Source organism: Pagrus pagrus, assembly GCF_965226575.1.
Source record: "Pagrus pagrus genome assembly, chromosome: 13".
In the NCBI taxonomy this organism is placed as follows: domain Eukaryota; kingdom Metazoa; phylum Chordata; class Actinopteri; order Spariformes; family Sparidae; genus Pagrus; species Pagrus pagrus.
In genome coordinates, this window is record NC_140197.1 from 2710664 (window position 1) to 2731968 (window position 21305).

Here is a 21305-nt window from a genome sequence, read left to right on the forward strand (position 1 = left end):
AGGTTTGCATGGCCCCAGAAAATGATGCTGTTTACAAAAAAGAGCCACATATGATTCTAATGAAGTGAGGAATCAGAATGCAAAGACAACTGCAGTCAAAATACAGAACTTTTACTGTGCAAATTTAACAAACATCTTTTATAAAACCAATACAAAAAGTAGTGCAACTTGTAATAATTATACTTTTGCTTCAAGTTCAAGCCCAGGTACATTACACAGTATTCAAGTAAATCTAAAAAGCTAATATAAAACAAGTGTGACTTAGTGAAGAGGCCGGCTCCAAAGGAGACGTGACGGTACATGTCATAATGATGACGTATGTGTTTTTTTCAAGGTGTTTCCCGGTGTCCTCCTATTAATCTAAACATGTACCTACTGACTGTTTATAATCATATGGATGATGTTATAACGTGCTGTGATTGGGATCCTGACACACTAAACACCCTGGAAAATGAGTTTTTCTCTTAATTACATAATTACATAATGGCCATCAGTAAACGGGACACTATCTGACTCTTTCACTCGCGTGGAGGGAGGCTGTTTATGGGGGAAAGTTAGCTAAAGCCTCGGTCGGGAGGGCTGACCATCGTTGTGATTTTTTTCACCGTGACAAACAGTTGGTGAGTTAAAGTTTTTTGCCGGGGACAGAATAGGGCAGAAATAGTCGGTCGGACAGACACTTCTCCGCGAATAACTGCTGTATTTTTTTCCATATATAAGTTGCCAAAGACACGACCAGTTACTACGTTACTGTTGTTTGGTCATGTAACGTTGCTTTGTGGGACATTTATCTATATTTTGTTGAGTGAAGGACCTGTACAGTTTTCAGACAGTGAACACCATTAGACCGACAAACCCTCGCTCCGTGCCGCCGGCTTATCCGTTCACACTGGTTCGGTTCGCCAATACTGCGCCTCTGATACTACCCGGAGCCGCATCAGACGCGCAGCGACATTTCACCCCTCGCCGCATCTGAGACTTTCACACAAAGGAGGATGCGGAGGATTGGCACAGGATCCCCGTATACAAATGGCAGTGTGAATGAGGCTAATGTCTATCCTATCCATCTTCACCGTAACGTAACACCAGAGCACTACTGTTTACCCTCACCACGCCTCGCAGTCGCACCATGCGTGTTTAGAAGCGCAACATTGAAAAGGGTCCGGTCTGAAACAGTGTTGCGTGGCGCAGCATAGCGTTCCGAACGTTGTGTAATCAAATACAACGGTATGGCGGTACATTAAAAATTCATGTCATAACGAAAATATACACCGGTATTCAGTGTGAACCGGTATACCGCCCAGCACTATTTGATCGCCTGCCACATATCTTTAATATTGTTGATTGATTGATTGATTGATTGATTACCTGCTCAATTTGGAAAGTGTCTTGAGATGACTTTTGTTGTGAATTGGCACTATACAAATATTGATTGATTGATTAATTGATTGATTGATTTTGAGGTCTCTCTCCGGTCTCTGCTGATGTCTGCGGTTTGCCTCATTAATACCAACTTTCAACACTGTTGTTTTGTTGTATGCTTCCTTGTCACCTGACCAAAAGACAGTTGTTTGGCTCTGGATAGTGCCTTCGCTTCTGCATACACCCTGGTCAGCATCAGAATTCCTTCATTTGTCCCGCAAATGGGGAAATTTCTTTGTCACAGCAGCCAAAGGACAGTAATTACAATAAACAACAATAAAAAGTAAAAAATAAACAATTTAATAAGAAGATAAGAAATAAAATTGACTCGTATATACACAATATTTACAATGAACAGTGTAACCATAAACAGTCTGGTATCTTTATTTACAAATAATAAATAATAATTATGAGTATTAAAAATTGTCCAGTGCAAACCAAAATGTATATGGATATGTGTAGAGTTTTTTATGGCATAGTGCACATTTGAGGTCTACTGGGAGCAGTGCTGGTTGTACAGTCTAACAGCAGCAGGAAGGAGGGACCTGCGATACCTTTCCTTCACACACTTGGGGTGTATCAGTCTATGGCTGAAGGAGCCAGGTGCTGCAGCTGGACCTCCATCTTCCTCCTGTAGCTGTTCTTCCCCTCTCTGAACTTCTTCCTCAGCTCCTTCTGCGCAGCCTTCAGCTCCTCCTTGTTTCCTGACCTAAAGGCCCTCTTTTTCTCCTTAAGGAGAGCCTTTATGTCAGGATTAATCCAGGGTTTGCTGTTTGAAAAACACCGTACAGTCCTGGTGGGTACAGTGTTATCAACACAAAAGTTTATATAGTCCGTTATGCAGCCTGTTAAACTGTTGATGTCCTCCCCATGAGAAACACAGTTCTTCCCACACAGTTGAGTCAAGTCCATGTCTTAACTGTGCTGGTTTCAGCTGGTTGCCTGTTAACAAGGGGCTTGTAAACAGGCAGGAGATGCACCAGGTTGTGGTCAGATCTTCCCAGGGGAGGGAGGGAGGGGGGATGAGTTGTATGCCTTCTTGCTGTTGGCATAAAATAAGTCCAGTGTTTTATTGTCTCTGGTGTGGCAGGTGACATATTGTGTGAATGTGGGCAGGGTGGAGGACAGAGAGGCATGACTGAAGTCCCCAGAGATGAGGAAGAGCCTGTGGGTGCTGTGTCTGCAGTGAGCTTGTGACTGAGTGGAGAACGTCACAAGCTGCATCAGCGTTAGCAGAGGGGGGTATATACACAGCAATTACAATCTCCTGTGTAAACTCCCTCGGGAGGTAGTACGGCCTCATGCTAACCGCTAAAAGTTCAATGTCCTTACTGCAGACCTGTTCTTTAACAGTGATGTGCCCAGTGTTACACCATCTGTCATTAACAAACAAAGCAGCGAGCAGCATCGGCACGGCACCCGCTTCTCCTCCTCTTCAGCTCGCGCGGGCCATCGGGCCGCTTGAGCGGCGGCACCGCAGAACTACTACTGTCTCCATACTGCCTGGACAAAGAGCTCCAAAAAGAAGTAAATAAAAAAAAAAAAAACAGTTAAAAAGTATGAAAAGTAATATAAAAAGAAGAAAAGGCTGAAAGGTGAGCGAGAGCTGCTGTAACAGGCTGCCACTCATGTAGCGCCATCTTACCAACAATATATATATAAATATATATATATACAATATACACATATACAATATAATATATAGCAACAACAAACACACTGTGTTTACATAAATAATGCTTGGTGCTCAAACCCAGATTCTGCCTACTGTCCTCTTACCGGAGTCTGTTCTGTTGGCTCTGCCCATCTAATGCAGTAGCGTTATCTAGGATGTTTCATCCATTTTGTTTTCCTGTGATGGGACAGAAGTAGATTTAGTCTAGGGTCAAAAGCTCATTTATCCTAGCTCTGATCCTAGCTGTTGTACCTCTCTTCATGATAGCATCACTTGCGGTAATGTCTGGCTGGTCTTACTGGCTGGTCAGGAGATGACTTTGGCAGAGATCATCTCAAGGTCTGATGCCTTTAAACCAATCCCCACATTTTCTTTCCGATGTTGATGGCTGTCATAAGTAATACATGCTTCAGTGATAAAGGGTAAAAAATGTAGTAAACTTTGAGTGAACTACTGGCCACATATATTTTATCTTTTGATGTTTTCTGTGTTTTCTCCAGCATGCAGGTATGTCAGCAAGGCCGCACCAAAGACCCAGGTGGACTTTGACTATGATGGACCCTCCATGAAAACTTCAGTCCCTGGACCACGATCCCAGGTAACAAAGACACACACAAATCAGTACATTCTTTTCCTTCGGCAGGTATTACTGACTATAAGTAACTACTTCTAACGCTTTTTTTTTAATTTATTTGTAGGAGCTGACAAAACAGCTGGGAGACATCCAGGTGAGCTGTGTGTGTGTGTGTGTGTGTGTGTGTGTGTGTGTGTGTGTGTGTGTTGTTGATAATTTGATGATTTTTTTGTAGTTCAGGGTTTCTCAAATGTATTACTCAAAGGTTCACATCTGATTTTAATTCAAGGTCAGGGGTCTGGAACACATTGACAATAACATTAAATCAATTAATTACTGTGATATATTTCTATTTTATCTCTTATGTCTTACGTCTAAAGTATTACATGTTTTTTAAAGTGGTATAGGAAAACAACCTGAAAATTATTGAAGACAGGCCATGTCGGGACCTGTTGTACAATGTGGTCGAGTTTTCTTTCTCCCTTCTTTCAACCCTGTCCCTTCAACAATACTGTTTGACTGTATTGAGCAAATGCACCAATATTTAACTATGGAGGAAGAGGAGGAGGGCTGCTGTGCCTCCCTCTGTGGGTAATAGTGATACTCAAATCAGGTGGGATGGGTCATAAAAGTTATCATTCTGATTAATAGTGGATGGGATGCAGGTGGGCAAAATACAGCCCGGAGCCAAATTCTGTCCCATCCAAAAACTCAAGAAGAGGTTAATGAATGTTACTGAATCTCGAGGCAACGACTAAAATGAGTCTGCATTGCTATTGCTATTGATTCTAACAGAGGGCCCTGTCTACATTTTGATTGGACAATAGGCCTCAAGTTGACTCTTGCTCATTCACCTCAAGTAACAAGTTAGAACAGCGGGTGTAGAGACGGAGATATGATTTTACCACTTTGGCTGTCACAGCTGCAGTGTCTCCGGGCTTGTAGGTGGCGCAAACAGGGTGCCCTAGAAGCGGTGGTAAGAGTCGGTCTGTCCGCTCTACCTAACGAGCCCGGACATACTCCAGCAGCGAAGAGCGGTTCCGGATGACGAATGACACCGAGAGGAGCAGCAGAACACTGGGACAGAGGCCGAAGGGGTCGGTGTGTTGGCTGGCATGGCTGCGGCTTGTAGGTCACTGTATCAGACAGCATGAAAAGCAAACATTACTACTGCGTAAATCAATGATGAGGTATCTATCGCCAATATATATTATCGTTTTATCGCACAGGCCTAGGTGGCATGGCTTTTCATGTTGTCCTTCATAAATATCTTAGTTATCATTCATTCTCATAGGTTAATTACAGTTACATCTGTGAAACAGAAAATAAGTTAATGTGATCTTAAACATGAAGTTTAATGGTTTGTTGAGACCAAATGCAAAGAAAAACCTTGCGTTGCATTACTCACGTACGTCGGGCTGTGGCGCCGTCGGAGGCGCGTACATCCTACCTAAATAGGATACATGTCACCCAAAGCACAACAGTGAAATTTGCAGTGACTTCCTGTGTCCAGTGGGTGGCGGTATGGATATGACACAGTTTTGATGCATAGTCGTATTCAGGGCAAACCCCTCTCCATGTGTGACGAATTTGGTGTAGATGGGAAATTGTATGTTGGAAAAAAGAAACTGGCAGCACGCCAATCCAAGATGGCCGACTTCTGTTGGGGCGAGAAATTCCACAAAATTAATTCCTGTCTAAATCGATGAAACTTATGAGTCCTGCAAATTTCATGAAGATCGGAGAAAGTTGTTGTTCACGTGACCTGGCGTTAGGGGGCGCTATAGATATGACACAGTATTGATGCATAGACGTATTCAGGGCGAACCCCTCTACATGTGTGAGCAATTTGGTGTAGATGGGAAGTTGTATGTTGAAGTTATAAGGACTTCCTGCTTTATGGCGAAGGATTGAAATTGACCGCACTGCCACGCCCACCAGGTACAATGGAGGCAAAAGCTTTTGATAACTTTTCATCTTCAAGGTCTGAAGATCCGTGGTAGTAAATCTGTAGGACGAGTTTGTTAAAGTACGAGGTGGGAAATGGGTCAAAACGGCGGTGAAATCTGAACTTGGAATCATATCAGATATCAATGTTCGTGACTGGTGATGGATCCGCAAAATTTGGTGTTAGTAGGAGTTTGTCTGTACATACCAAATGGGAAAAGGCATTAGGGGGTGCTACTGAGCTGTTGTGCTGCACTTGTGGGCAGTTGTGGTATCAAATTAAAGTACTCCTGATTTTGAACCTACGTGTCAAATTTGGTGAGTCTGCGAACATCCCAAAGTACTGTAAACGGTGTCGGAGCACACAAATGTGACGTATGTTCCGAGTTTGGTAAGTTTTGGGGTATGTTCAGGCCGAACGAAAAAATAATCCTTACAGATACAATAGGTCCTCGCGCTGACAAGCGCTTGGGCCCTAATTATAAACAACTTTGGCAGTGTATTGTTATTAATAAATAATAAATATGGGTATGAACATTGCCCAGTTGAGAAATGGGTTATGTATAGAGTTTTTATTGCACAGTGCACGGTGAGGTCTACTGGGGGCAGTACTGATTGTAGAGTCTGACAGCAGCAGGAAGGAAGGACCTGCGATACCTCTTCCTCACACACTTGGGGTGTATCAGCCTGTCGCTGAAGGAGCTGCCCAGTGCTGTGATAGTGTCCTGCACTGATGTTGATGCCAGATGTTCTACCGATCTGAACACAATTTGACACAATTGATAACTAACATGTAGAGTGTGTCATTTTTGGTAACATTTGTTGTTACCAGTGGTTTATTATTTTTTCATATTTTGAAAAATATAGAGTGATGAAGTTTTGCCACAAATTAGTGGATGTATGAAAAAATGTCAGCTCCGTAAGACTTACATGTGATTTTAAATGAATTTCTGTTGGTTGGAAGGGGAAGGTTAAATTAATTATTATAAGCCACGCCCACTTTAATTTTGCACAGTGACTCATTGCAGCATCAGAAGCTAGGGTCATGAGTTTCGTGTTAATCAGAGTTACTGTTGCCTAGATATGCAACACCTCCTGTTTTGACTGCTGGCTACAGGAAATGAATACACTCTTCAAAAACAACAGGTTCCTTGCACCTCTGGTGCCAGGCATTGTTCTTTTGGTGCTCGGGCTCTAATAAATGTTTTGTGGTTTTCAATACATCAAAAGGTCACACACACAGTTCAGGTTCGTACAGTAAAATTATGTGGAGAAATGCAGCCATCCTGAGCTCCATCAGAGCTGTCTAAAAACAATTTATTTAATTTTGATTTAATTTATTTTAATTTATTATACTATTTTTAACCCCACAATGGGGAAATTCTCTTTTTCAGAAGCTAAAAGCTTAATTCTGTTTCCTCTGGAGAGTTTCCTCTGTTTATAACTACAGCTTTTAATTTTGCTGCTTAAATGTGCCACGATGATTGCTGCAGTCACATTATTGCATGCATGGAAAATGTCCAATGAGTGACTGAAATTGCAAGAATGACATAGGAACCAAACTCACACCAAAAACAAAAAACAGACCTTATAACAGATACAGCAAAAAAGTGGTTTTCCACCAAAAACAGATTGCTGTCTGCTTTAAAGATATTTAAACTTGTCAAAAACACTGGATTGGTTTTAATCTAAGGCTGACAGCCAATCCAGCTGTGACCAGCCGCAGCCTTAATCAGAATCCGATGTCGCTCTAGTGCCACTTCAGAGAAAAGGACGTCTCATTTCTCTTAAAACATATTTCTTCATCTACTCTCTCCTTGCATGGTTTGGAAAAGACACAAGTGAGGGGTGCATGGATGCAGTTTAAGGGAAACAGGATGTACCCATGGACTAAATATACAAGGACTGATTAACTATTGAAACGCAGGTGAGCAGAAAAAGGGTGGGGAAAAGACAAAAACAGGAACAGGAAGACAAAATATGACACGAGTTCATTAAATAAAATTCATTTAAATTCAAATGTATCCAAAGTCTTATTCCTGAGTACAACCATCTCTTCTTTATATAGATACATGTATCTAGGATAACACACCAACTGGTCAGAGTGCAGCAGTTCCTTCACAAATTAAACAAACCATTGATAAACTAATTTTATCAATGGCCGCAGATGGAGCTATTGGTGCCATTCTTCAGTATGTTGTGCTCATGTTCACGGAGGGCTATTTTTCAAGTTTCATCTTGTTAAAAACAACAGAAATGTACAGTGTTGGTGACTTACAGTGTTTTGGTGATACCAGCCAAAATTGGGGGTAATTGAATCTTGCCTTAAAGACATATGGTGGCAAAGCCACACGGTAGGGCTGTTAGTACTATGCTTCAATATGTCATGCACATGGTAATGGAGAACTTGTACCAAGTTTCGTTTTCTTAAAGACAACAGAATTGTAGAAATATGACTACTCTTAAGAAATCCTAATATCCATGTTGATAATGAAGTTTACAGTTGTAGCCATGGCTCTATGAACCCTGGATAACTGCCAGAGACAGTGCTTGTCATTGGATATCTTCCGTCTCTCAAAGGCCCAGGCCGAGTATTCATATCAACAAAATCACATGTGACCTTGGATATCCCCTGCCCAGGTACAACTACCAGTGTCATCCTTCTTGCAGTCATCCAGGGATCATAGAACCATCCATAACCGCTATCCTATTCCACCTTTCCTGACTGGCAGAGGCAGTGCTTTTCACTGGGTGACTTATGACAACAAAGTCTCAAGGAATCCAGAATACCTACCTTATAAGGATGAAGCAGAGGAGCTCGGCTGAAGTACCGCACCCAATGGATGGGGGGTGGCCACATTCACTCTGTAGTATCTGGAAAATGTGAGGGGTTTAAAGGTTTAACTTAACCTCTTTATTTTGAATTGAGCCACTTTATCAAGGCACACTAGTCATAATTTATGTTAACACAGCAAGGAAAACCACACAAATCAAATTACATAGATAAGTAAAAATACTGTCATACAGTACCAGTGAGAAGGACAAACAGGCCGGGTGGGGGAGCAGTGGCAGTCAGAGCCAGCCTGAGTCCTGCAGCAAAGAGCGGCTCCAGACTGAAACTGAGAGGAGCAGCGGAGGATTGGGACAGAGGCGGACCCCGGAGGGGTCTGTGTGTTTGCTGATTGGACTGGTTTGGCTTGTAGGCTGCCATATCAGAAAAGCAGACTTTAACACAGCCACTGTGTGACCTAACTCACTTCACACTCTTCTGTTGTTGTCAGTCACATGGCAATGGTGTAACGATTAGCTTGTTTCACTCGTAGCACCTAGGGATTTGATAAGCAGTTTAATTGAGCCACGGAGAGTGCACACGTAGGATTTGTCTGTTCAATGATTGGCTGTCCGTGTGTCACTCGTAGCTCGCTCCTTTATCAAGGGATATGACAGGCTTTTTATGAGCCAGGATGGTGCTTATAGGCCATTAGTTTGCATGTAATGCATACACGTGAAACTATATAACATTTAATCAAACTATGTTCTTTTTGCTATTGATGACATGTCTGATCGCCAAGGCCCAGGCTGGGGCTGCATGTGGGCATGGGCTGCTCACGTCAGAAGCCACATGCTTCCCCCTCAGGTATGGCAAGATGTGCCTGAGTGCACAACCCGTAGCTCCAGCACATTGACATGCTCTCTGTAGTCCTGGGCAGACGACTGCGCCCAGTTCGGCCACACTGCACTCCATCCTAAGAGGCAGGTGTCCATCATGACAGTCTCTTGGTGAAACGGAATGGAGCCCATGGGCACGACTCTTGAGAGATGCAACCTCTCCATCCCAGAGATAGAGCAAGGAGGCACCACCATGACACCCTGAGCTTCCTGTGCATGTGCCACTTCGGATCCAAGTTGAAGCTGTTCAGCCACCTTTGCAGGGGGCGCAATTTAATTTCTCTCTGAGCGAGAGCACTTTAACTAACTGTGAGAACAAGATATCAGACAAAGTATAACGCTACAGTGATAGGGGAGTGAGAAGACTCTCTTTACTGAGACCGTACGTAATGTTAGTCAGTATTAGCCAACATTGAGTGGATACGCTCTCTTCAGCGCACCACTGATAAACTGTTGGCTTCAGAGGGCACTCGACAACCTTGAAAACAGCAAGGTTACAGAAAACAATACATTCAGTAAGAGGGAACAGAAGATGCTCCTCTCACTGACACAATAAGCTATATAATGCTAATTGATCTTACCATTGATGTCCACAGGTGAAACAGGTATTTATCACGCTGTTGGAAACAGAGGCATTAGGTTTGGTCGAGGCAATGGCTAAATGGAAAACCGCTCTCCCATCAGAAAGAAACAGCTTTTCGCAGTCTTTGGAGGGCGAGCAATCTGCAACTCCGACTGCTGTGATCACAACACTACACGTAACAAGCTTTCAGTAAACTTAACGACAGGTGATTCAACTCAATGCTACTACAGCAAGTGACCTGCATAAGCGAGAACATGATAAGGGAATGATCGGGAGGATGATTTAAAACCTGGTCAGTGGTCACACATGACTTTGTTGATATAAATACTTGACTTGCGTGTCTGCAAGAGATAAGATATCCAGTGACAAGCACTTCCTCTGGCAGTCAGGAAGGGTGAAATAAAACAATTAAATTCAGAAAGACAGAAGCCAGGTATTATAAGGTGTTTAGTCATCAGTGTTATTATTAACATCTCTACACATTTCTTTATTCTTCTGCTGTACATTAGAATAATCTTCCCTTCAAGCCTAAAATTGATTTAGTGTGAATGCAACTTCAAGTAGCCATGAAAATATAGTTACTCAACTTCTTACCTGATTTGATATTATGGAGAGAGCTTAGAACATATTGACTGTGCCACTACACTGTTGTATGTCTATTTTGTCTTGACTGGTGTTGTGGTTTTATGTTCTTTATGTATTGTTTGTTGTATGCTAGAGGAAGAAAATGGAAATTAGGCTTTGTGTTTTTATCTGTGATTATTGTAGCTATTGCTTCATATAGTTATTCTGTTTTTTTGTAATCAAGGATTCAATTCTACTGTATGCTGTTCTTAATGCAGAACATGTCTCTTCCCAGAACATTGGTGCAATCAACTTCTTCTGTAACTATGAGGAGAGCAGGGGGAACTACTTGGTGGATGTGGACAACAACCGCATGCTGGATATCTACACTCAGATCTCGTCCATCCCAATTGGTTAGTAGTAAAACATCAAAAACACATCTTGTATGAGTGGTCAGTATGACTAAAAGCTTGTGTCACAATAGATGCAAAGTATCCCAAATGTGACACAAATTGTCAGTTGGTAATTCTAGAAAAAGAATTTAGAGACTGTTCATAGAATGGACAGGAATGTCTGTTTTTGGCTGATTCAGGGAATTAAAAATAATAAAATAATATAAGTAATAAGTTCATTGTTAACATCATACATTGGCAGTCAAAGAACAAAACAGATTATTAATCTTTGCTTATTATATAAGTACGAGGAAATGCTGAGAGTTAGATGAGAAGATAGATGCATTTGTTATGTCTGTATGGTCACTGCAGCTTCTGCCGCAGCTGAATAGTTTAGCTATACATAATGAATGGAGACAGGGAGAAAGGGCTATCTGGCTCTGTCAAAGGTAGGCTGAATGTATGTAGGCTGTTGTTCCACTATACCAGAATGACAATTGGTGCAGCCTTTCTCCAGCACTGACACAGTGCTGTTGAGATAGGTCTGGCTATGCGAGAGTAGCACAAAGGTTACTAAATCCCTGTAACAGTACCCCCAAAAGGCCACTTATAACATGTTATATCTTGGTTGTTTAATCTATTGAAAGATCAAAGTGTAAAAACTGAGGGGAGGGGTGATACAGATATGATTAACAATTACTAGTTAACAAGGAAATCAATATTACACCAGATACTCATTTTCAGTAAAAAAAAAACCCTCTTTTTAAATATATCTATATCGAGTATATCTTTAATGAAATGCTTTAAAAGGACTGCAGAGAACGCAGCTGCAATTCATTTAAGTTCGCTGAAAATTTAGGAGGTTTTATGGTGTAAAAAAACTAAAAGTAAAAAAAACATGTAACACTACACACAGTTTGTATTGTATTTCCTACAAATTCTTCAGAATAAAGGTCCCCCAGTATTCAGTTATTTAGAAAGCTTTTACTATGAAGCAGCAAAATAAGGAAATGTTGTATTTTGCCAGCAGTAATTTGACTCGACTCCTGAAACAGCAGAAAGAGAACATGATGAAACAATAAAGTATACATCTGAATGTATAAACAGGGAGAAAGGAGAGAAACTGAAGTTCAAACCACAGAGATTCAGTTAGAAGCTAGTACTGAGAGCGGAACAAACAGATACTTTTGAAAATGTCTCTCTCTGGCAGGGCAACAAATGAACGGTGGCCATGCCCCCTCAGTGTCCTTGCTAATTTCAGACTGATGCAGTTGTCATTTTCACACCCTGTGCCCACGTAGTTGAAACTGCAAATGTACTTGCACCCATCTGTGTGCCCCTGAGCGAAAAGATTTTAAAGTGAGGTCTGGAAAGGTGTGCTGATGGCACATTGTTATCTTGAGGCAGCAGACAGCCACTGTGCCATAGACCAACAAAAAACTTGTCCTAAGTCAAAGGCACAATATTTTTCCTGCTATTTAAATGGCACACTAGTCAGATAGGAAGATGCACCTACACAGGTAGGGTCACAACGTACATTCTGATTTTATGATGTCAGAGGCTGCTTTCAGTCAATTTAAATGTTTCCATGTGCCCAGCAATGTTACTGATGTTACAATATTGTAACAATGTTACAATATCGTATCACATTTAATAAGTAAAACTAAAGCTGAAGAGGAAACTCTCCATAGGGAAAGGATATAAACCTTTTTTACTTTCTGAAATAAATACTTTAAGACAGGAGCTCAGGAATTATCTGGAGGGTGGCTGCTTCACTCCAAACTGTTTTACTGTTTGAATCTGCACTGTGTGTGTGTGGCCTTTTGATGTGTAGAAGAACACAGAACATTTATTAACAAGATCCTGATCCTGTCGGCAAGTAAGAATATTTAAATAATCATGAGGGTCGCCGCAGATAATGTCATAATATTTTCCTAAATAAAGTATGTATTTCACCCACCTGCATCCCACCCACTATTGATTGGAATAATAATTTCAATGACCCTTCCTGTCTGATCCACGGAGTGGGGCCACACATCACCATTACACACAGAGGGACACACAGAAGTGCTTCTCTGTCTTCTCAGTTAAATAGCAGTGTATTTTGCTCTTATGCAGTCAAACAGAGTTGTTGACGGGACACATGATTGTGAAATGGTGGAGGAAGAACATCCAGCAGCCAAGTTATTCAGCAACTCGATATGATCAAGAATGACTTTGCCACAAGGTTTGACGGGGTCCTGAATGCAATTGAAGACATCAAGAGAGATATACGAGATTTCTCAGGGTGCATGGATGAGGCAGAAGAGTGTATCAGCAATGTCAAGGATGCAGTTATTACGGATAAAGGCAAGACTGAAGCGCTAGTTAAACAAGTGGCTCTCCTCACAGGCAAGCATGACGAGCTCAAAAAACGCTCCCAGAGATCATACCTCAGACTGGTCAACATCCAACAACCAAGAAAGTGGAAAAAAACGACCCAATCGTTTTTCTCGCAAAGTGGCTACCTGAAACACTGGGATCCTCAACTTTGGAAAGGCTGTCCTGTTTGAGAAGACAGCTAATGGGATTTGTTTATGGCAGATTTTATTTTTTCTTTGATTCTTTGTCTATGTGTATTCCTGTGTATGTCTATATGTATTTCTCACAATATGATGTTTTGTACTGGCACACTTGTAAGATAACTCCTACAAAGTAACAACAGGGCTATTTACAATCACAGCTGAAAATATGTCGTACCATCTGGGTTAATATTAATTTAAGATCACTTCAAATAAGGATCTAAAATTAACTTCTTGAAATGTAAGGGGGATGGTTAGAATGACTAAAATGAAAAAAAGTTATTACTAGGCTCAAACAGCTTGAGTCGTCAATAGTTTTTATCCAAGAGACTCATTTACTTTAAGATGATTTGCTGAACGTACGGAGGAGGTGGCCAGGCAAGGTACTGGCTTTCTTGTTTCTCTTACCACTCTAGAGGGGTTATGGTGCTGGTTCACAAGTCTGTGCCTCTCCAAGTGAATAACACCATTTGTCATACAGTGGGTAGATTCTTAGTGGTTCAAGGAGCTCTTTTGAGAGAAGACATTAATTTGGTTAATATGTTTCCGCCTAAACGACGACAATGCATCGGCTTTTGAAAATCTATTCCAACTGATTGCCACTCTTCCGGGAAAAATGATGCTGGCAGGCGATTTCAACTGTACTCTAGACCCGAAACTGGACTGTTCATCAGGTTAGGACACCTCTCACTCTCAAAGTAGAAAGAAAGCATCACAGTTTATGAAAGACCTGAATCTTTGTGACCCAACCAAAGTAAAAAAGAATTCTCATGTTACTCTTCATCCTTTAATTGCTTTTCGCATAAAGATTATTTCTTAGCTTCAATTTCTCTGCTACCAAATACAACTAGCTGCATATATGATAGATTGTTCTTTCAGACCATCCCCCAACCACACTATTTTACAAAGATTCACAATTAAACAATCATTGTTGGCGCTTACATCCTAAATAGTTACAGGACGCTTAATTCATAAAATGTGTGACCACATAGATTTTTACTTCACTTTTAATACAGACCAGACAACTGTGACAACAAGGTGGGATGCCTTTTAAAGCATATATCAGAGGGCAAATGATTAGTTTCACTAGTTCCAAATCTAATACATTTAAACAGATAATGAATTAAAGGTGACATATTATGCTCATTTCTGCTTGTTGACATGGGTCCTTGGTGTCTAAATGGAATGTTAGTAACATGCTTTGGTCAAAAAACCGAAGGATTGAGCACAGCAGGGTTGTTTACACACCAGTTTCACAGCCCTGCTCTAAGCGGCCGGTTTGAGTGCCTTTCCCTTTAATGCTAATGAGCTACTGCATGCGCCGCCCACCTCTTCCTGCCGGGCGAAGACGTGAGGACGGCATCGCGTGACCAAGGCAACAAGCGATACACAGCAACTTCAATAAAGTTGAGAAGAAAAAAACAACAACGAGCAATACACAACGCGACGCAACTTTCCTGTGTCCATGCCTGCATATAACTGATAGTAGCACAGCGGACATGTAGCAGGTAGCCCCTGTCTCCAGCTCCAAAACAAAGTAGTGATTGCTTTACTGCAGATAACGTTTTGGTACTCTCAGGTCTCATGCCAGCAGCTAACGCTACAGCTAACGCTACACACGTAGTTAGCTGTAGTGTTAGCTGTGTGTATACCAACACACAGTAAGTCGTACGACTGCCAAGTTACTCCTGGGCATCTAACACACTGTCATTTAGCACAACATGCTAATTAATCAACGTAGCTCAATGGCTGTGAATAACAGACCATTTCATACCGTCTCCTCTGTCTGTTCAACGTTGATAACTTCACATGTAACGTTAGTTCAGCCTCATATTTACATCAACAGTTAGCGTTAGCTCATGTGCTAAACGGCCAAAGTAACACAAACTATACTGTTAAATAAATACTTACAGTTCCATCATCTGTGGCGTTGCCAGCGTTATACTGACCCTGGTTGCTGAAACAGTCCGGCGTGAAGTGACTGGCACAGACCATAACGCTTTTGCTCACTGAAGCTGGGACGTTTCCCTGATAAATGAAATGTAGCCACTTAGCTCTGATATCCTCTTTGGTAGGGAGGCAATGTAGCAAAACATGAGGATCCGTGCATCCAACGACAGAGCAGCAGTGCTTGGCTTTCGGGTTGTACATGGTAGCGGTCAGGCTGTTGCGTACAAGCGAAGCAAGAATGTGAAAATGGCGGATCCTCGTTCAGGTAGCTGGCGTAGTGTGGGAGGAGATACCCAGCGCGAGGGCCGGAGTATTCAAATCACCCGGACTGTTACGTAACAATCCGGGTGAAATCCAAATGGCTCGTTTAGAGACTCAATTCCTGACTCTGGTAGTTTACAAAATATTGACTTAGTGGTCGAAAATCAAGCTTAAGGGGTGGGGAGGCACTCCGGATACGAAAATATCCATACTAAAGCAAGGGAAAAGTGAGTTTTGCATAATATCTCCCCTTTAATTAAATTCAAAAATCAGAGAGTTAGAGACAGTGGCTAGCTTAACGTGGACTAGTTAGGCTTAAACAGACTTTTTATGATCAGGGTGAGAAAACAGGTAAACTGCTGGCTTGGCAAATTAAAAAAACTTGACTCAGAACAATAATTGCAATTAAAATCATGCAGATTGCCCACTAAATGTGGTCAACCTGAACAGTTTTCTAGATGGTCTGGATATTCCCTGTATCTCTGAAGATACAAAACTTGAAATGGATAAGGAACTCAATTTAGATGATATTTCCAACGCTATAATTAACATGAAAGGTGGCAAGGTGTCTGGACTCAATGGGATCCCAATATACAATTTATAAATTGGATTGCCTCCTCACGTCATTAAGAGGCACCTTAATCACTCTGATTCTGAAGCCAGGTAAACCGCCAACCAATGTTCCCCCTAATTTTTCATGTGTCTGAGCATACACACAAACTCCCTGAGAATTCCTTGGACCACTGTGAGCAACATCAGACGTGCACACTGTGGCCACACCAGTATCACACCTGTCCAAAACCTGAGATCATAACCAGTTACATGGCTTATTAAAAGAATCAAATTACAACAGTAATTTCTGTTAGATTACTTTTAATATAAGTGATTTGGCCCACTTACAATGAAAAAGACAAAAATCTCGTTTTTCATGAGCTGTGTAGTATGTACATCAGAAAAAAATCAAAAGTGACCATCTGTATAGTTAAAGATACACTACAAAAATTCTGCAATAAAGTAGGTTCACTTTAGACAGCTTCTCTGCCTGAATTTTAGTCTGCAGCTGTTCAGAGGAAGTCCATCTCTGGGCTGAGGCTGTGAGGGTCCAGGTGCACAGAGAGAGCTGCTGCCACTTCTGGGTCCAGGTCTGCACACTGGGACTCCAGCTAGAGCAGGAAACCCACCAGCAGACAGAACAGACACAGACAAGGAGGGATAAAATTAACACACAAAACCTAAGATCATAACAAGTTACATGGCTTATTAAAAGAATCAAATTAAAGCAGTAATTTCCGTTCACCTTATTTTTCCCGTCTGTCCTTCTCACTTCTCCAGTGGTTGTAGACTTTGTCCAGGTTGATGGCCCCGTCTGCTTCTTGCTTTGACTTTATGCGCATCAGCTGGTCCAAATGTGCCACTTCAAGACGATTTCTGGATGCTGTTTTGATATGATTCATTAAACTAAAGCCTCTTTCACAATCTGCACTGGATGCTTGAAATGTAGCACAAATATCCACAAGCTGTGAGATCTCCTTTAGCTCCTCACATCTAAGTACTGCAGCCACCATATCTGAGAATGTGCTGATTGACCCTTGTTTAAGTTTTTGCTTCACTATGTACTTGAATTCAGCATATTCACTGTTAATGGCCTCCATAGAATGTGGGTGGTGGAGAATGGCCTCATACTTCTTTGCCATTGTAGCAATGTCTGTTGATCCATACTCAAAACTGATGTCTGAGCTCAATGCTTCGATGTCAAATGCAGACCACTCCTTTAATTCATCCTCTGGAAAACGAGCATCCAAGTGATCACAGAGCTTACGAATAAAAAGAGTAATCTCACCGGTATTTCTGCCATCAGCTGATGAGGTCCTTATCACCTCTTTGACACGGTCACTCCACTGAACATCCTTCTCATCCTTCAAGTATTGGGAACGCAACTTCTCAATCTTTGCTCTTGCAAAGCAGTGTCCTTCCATCACAGTCAGGTTGCGTCTTTGAAAAGAAAGGCAGAGTTGTGCCAGCTCGCCCAAAACATCTCCCAGAGCAGTGAGAGTAACCTTGAACTTTGAATCACTCAGCTTTTTGTAGCAGTATTTTGCCACTGGATCTCTGTTATCACTGGATTCTCTCTTGCAGTATTCTTCAAGCACAGTGTAGTTCCTCAGAACAGCATTCACAGCTTGGTGCCGCGACAGCCATCGCACTTCGCTCAGAGGCCTGAATGACAGTGTATCCTCATCGAGAATCTTTGCTAGGTCCTCCATTTTGCTCTTCTTCACAGTGGACCGAGAGAAAGTGGAATATACAGTTCTAAGAAGAGTTTCCACATCTCGCATCAAAGGCACATCTTTCCAGGCATCATCAATGCCCAAGTCCTCTCTATGGGCCACGCAATGTTGTTCCGTTAGGTGTGGTATTTGCCGCTTTAATAAAGCTGCAACTCCGTTGTGCCTTCCTAGCATTACTGAGGCGCCATCGGAGGTCAGCATCACCATTCTCTGCAAGTCCAGTCCATGCTTGGAGTAAAACTGAGTGATTGCCTGCACAATATCGTGAGCAGTGCATGCTGTCAACTGGATGATGCCGCCGAACACAGTTTTATAGTTGACGTCATTTTCCTCCCTGTATTTAATATATAGGACTAGCATTTTGTGCACTGTTATGTCTGTGCTCTCATCTACTATCAGGGTATGCCAGGGTGCATTTTTAACATTGCACATCGTCTCATTCTGCACTATCTCATTGATTGAGTTCACAAATTCAAAGGCATAATTTTTGCTTCGCCATCCTTCTGGTATACTCACATACTTTGCCATGTGATCGTGGATTTGTTGAACCGACAGCATTGATGCATTCATTTTGATGGCGAGTAGAATATTGTCGATGAGAACTTTAACTTGCTCGGGGTCGGATTTCTTTTTGTGTGACAGCTCGTTCCTCTTCTCTCGATCTTTTGCGCTCTCCTGCAATAATGTACCGATGCCCATTCCCGTCTTGCGTCTTCGTACAATTCCAACAGCATTCAAATGACTTTTCGGCTGAATGTGACGCTTGAGGTAGTCCAACTTCCAATCGGTCCACACTTTTCCCTCCGAAAACTCGCTTGCCACTTTGGCTTCGCAGCATGTTTTGCAGAGCAGCCCTTTCTCACTCGAAAAAGAAAAAATCTCACCCAGTTTCACCTCTTGTTCTTCTGTTCGCACATACTCCGACAGCCATTACATCTTAAAAGAACCGCATTTCTTTTGTACTTTGGCTTGGTGAGTGGATTTGCCACTGCCCGTTCGTTTCGCCATAATAAGGGGTTAGCACTGCAGCATTTACCTCTGTTAACTCCGCCGCACCGTTAGCTATACGCTAACCTGCAAAACAGGGGCACGTACGCATAAAGCGCTGTTAATGACATTGATTGGCTGTGTAAGTAAATACGTGTGAACCGCATCATATCATTGGCTGGACAGTGTTAGTCATTGTTTTACTGTAGTTACCGCTTGTTGTCACCTGTCACTCACTGAGTTGCATTGCAAAATGGTACAGAATAAATTGTTATGTGTTTATTTTATTTACAGTTCAGGTTGGATTTTATTTTATGCGCTGCATAGATTTGCTGTGCGCAGAGAACGTGGGAGCAGTGCGCGATTGCGCAAGCGCGCAGCTTAGAGGGAACATTGCCGCCAACCAAACGTGGCTCTTACAGACCAATTTCATTGTTGAACTCGGATACAAAAATTATTGCTAAAGCTCTGGCTATGAGACTTGAGAGGGTCCTGCCAGCTATTATACATATGGATCAAAATGGCTTTGAAAAAAAACGACAGGGGTTCCACAATGTAAGGAGGGTTCTCAATAGAATCCATGAATGCGAAGGTTCCCCTGACATAGCCATTTTATCACTCAATGCAGAGAAGGCTTTCGACCATGTCAAATGGCCCGAATTTCTGGAAGCGCTTAAGCTTTTTGGGTTTGTGCATTACTTTCTTTCTGGGTTGAGGTTCTGTTTGTTGTATCTACAAATAATCTTATTTCCCAATCGTTTAAACTTTTTAGAGGCACAAGACAAGGCTCTCCAATTTCACCTTTACTTTTTGTGTTAACCATGAAACCCCCCTCTAAATGAGTGTGAAAGGAGAAACCCATCAGTACCGATATATGCTGTAGAAGGTTTTGATTATCTGGGCATAAAAATAACTCCAAAGATAAGTAATCTTACTTTAACCAACTATGAGCCGATGTTAGCTAAAGTATCCAAAGATGTCACAAGATGGACAACATTACCCCTGTCTATTGTGGGAAGAATTAATATAATTAAGATGAGTATATTACCAAAATTTGTACATGTTTACCAATCAATTCCTAACCCTACCTTCATTTTTCCCGAAATTCAGTAAGCTTTTCTCAAACTTTATTTGGAAGAATGGGAAGCCAAAACTTAGACTCTATCTTTTGTATTTGCCCTACGATAAGGGAGGGTTACAACTGCCACATTTATAGTTGTATTACTGGACAGCACAATTGAGAGTGCAATGTTTGGGTTCTCTAAGGATGTCACTTTGCCCTACTTGGAAATTTAATTAATGTCCTCTTAAGGTTTAACACTATATAGCTTTTTATGTTCTGCTCCTGTTGAGAAATTAAGAAAAAGCACAGTTAATCCGTTTGTGAAAAAACACTTTTGCTGTCTGGTATAAAGTACATAAATATCCAGGCGATTCTCCTGTGCTATTTTTTCGATTATCACTTCAGCCCAGCTAAAAAATCACATGCGATTCAAAACATGGTTGAGTAAGGGCATAGTTTCACTAGAGGACCTGTATAAGGATAAAAATCTACTGCGTTTGAGGAGTTAAAGGCAAAGTATGATTTGCCACAAAAACACTGCTTCGAGTATTTACAACTTAGACGTTTTATTCTAACACATCAAAAAAAACATTACAACAACTTCCAATTTCCATTGGAGAAACATTTGCGACAAAAACATAAAAAAAAGGGCAGATCACCCAATTATATAACTTAATGGTCCAAAACCACAAAGACAACTCTGAAAGACAGAGACTAAAGTGGATAAGAGACTTAAAAGAGGACATTTCAGTTGATGAATGTAAAATATGTTCAAAGGCACAGACTCAAACCAGTAACACTTGAATGAGATTAATACAATACAATGGGATAATGAGAGCATGTCTCCCAAGTAAAATTAAACCAATTTGTTTCCAATATCCCTGACCAAAGCTATAAATGTAATATTCATCAAGGCACTTTTTTTCACTGCTTGTGAGAATGTGAAAAAATGTAAAGATTTTGGAGTTCAGTGATGAAATATATCTCTCGAACTGTGTCTTCCCCAATATCTGTATGTCCTAAATTATGTATATTAAGCATCTATCCAGACAATTGTCCTATCCAAAAGAGAAACAAGTATGGTTGACCTATTTCTTTTACAAGCTGAATGCTCTATTGCTCTATGCTGGAAAAGTGTAAGCTGTCCCTCTCTTGGTCACTGGTTAAAAAACCTCAACATCAAGTTTGGCTCTTGAGAAATTGACTTATAGGATTAGGGAAAAAAGCCACTGAGTTTGACAACATCTGGGGGATGTTTTTGGATTTTGTAAAAAAATGTGTTTTGTGGAGGCATTGGAAGTGTGAAGTATTGAAAATATCAATCTAATGTGAGGAATGTGTGGTGTACTGTGATCAACATTTGTGATTA

At 41.4% G+C, this 21305-nt stretch overlaps 1 protein-coding gene across 1 annotated transcript in view; it reads left to right on the plus strand.

Moving 5' to 3' along the window:
* The window catches only part of abat (4-aminobutyrate aminotransferase), a 98285-nt gene that overhangs the window by 41851 nt on the left and 35129 nt on the right, over nucleotides 1–21305 (plus strand). Inside the window, exons 3-5 of the mRNA XM_084372322.1 lie at nucleotides 3598–3695; nucleotides 3796–3825; nucleotides 10730–10847. Of these exons, the coding sequence (XP_084228448.1) occupies nucleotides 3598–3695; nucleotides 3796–3825; nucleotides 10730–10847 (246 nt within the window). The remainder of the gene's footprint in view (nucleotides 1–3597; nucleotides 3696–3795; nucleotides 3826–10729; nucleotides 10848–21305) is intronic.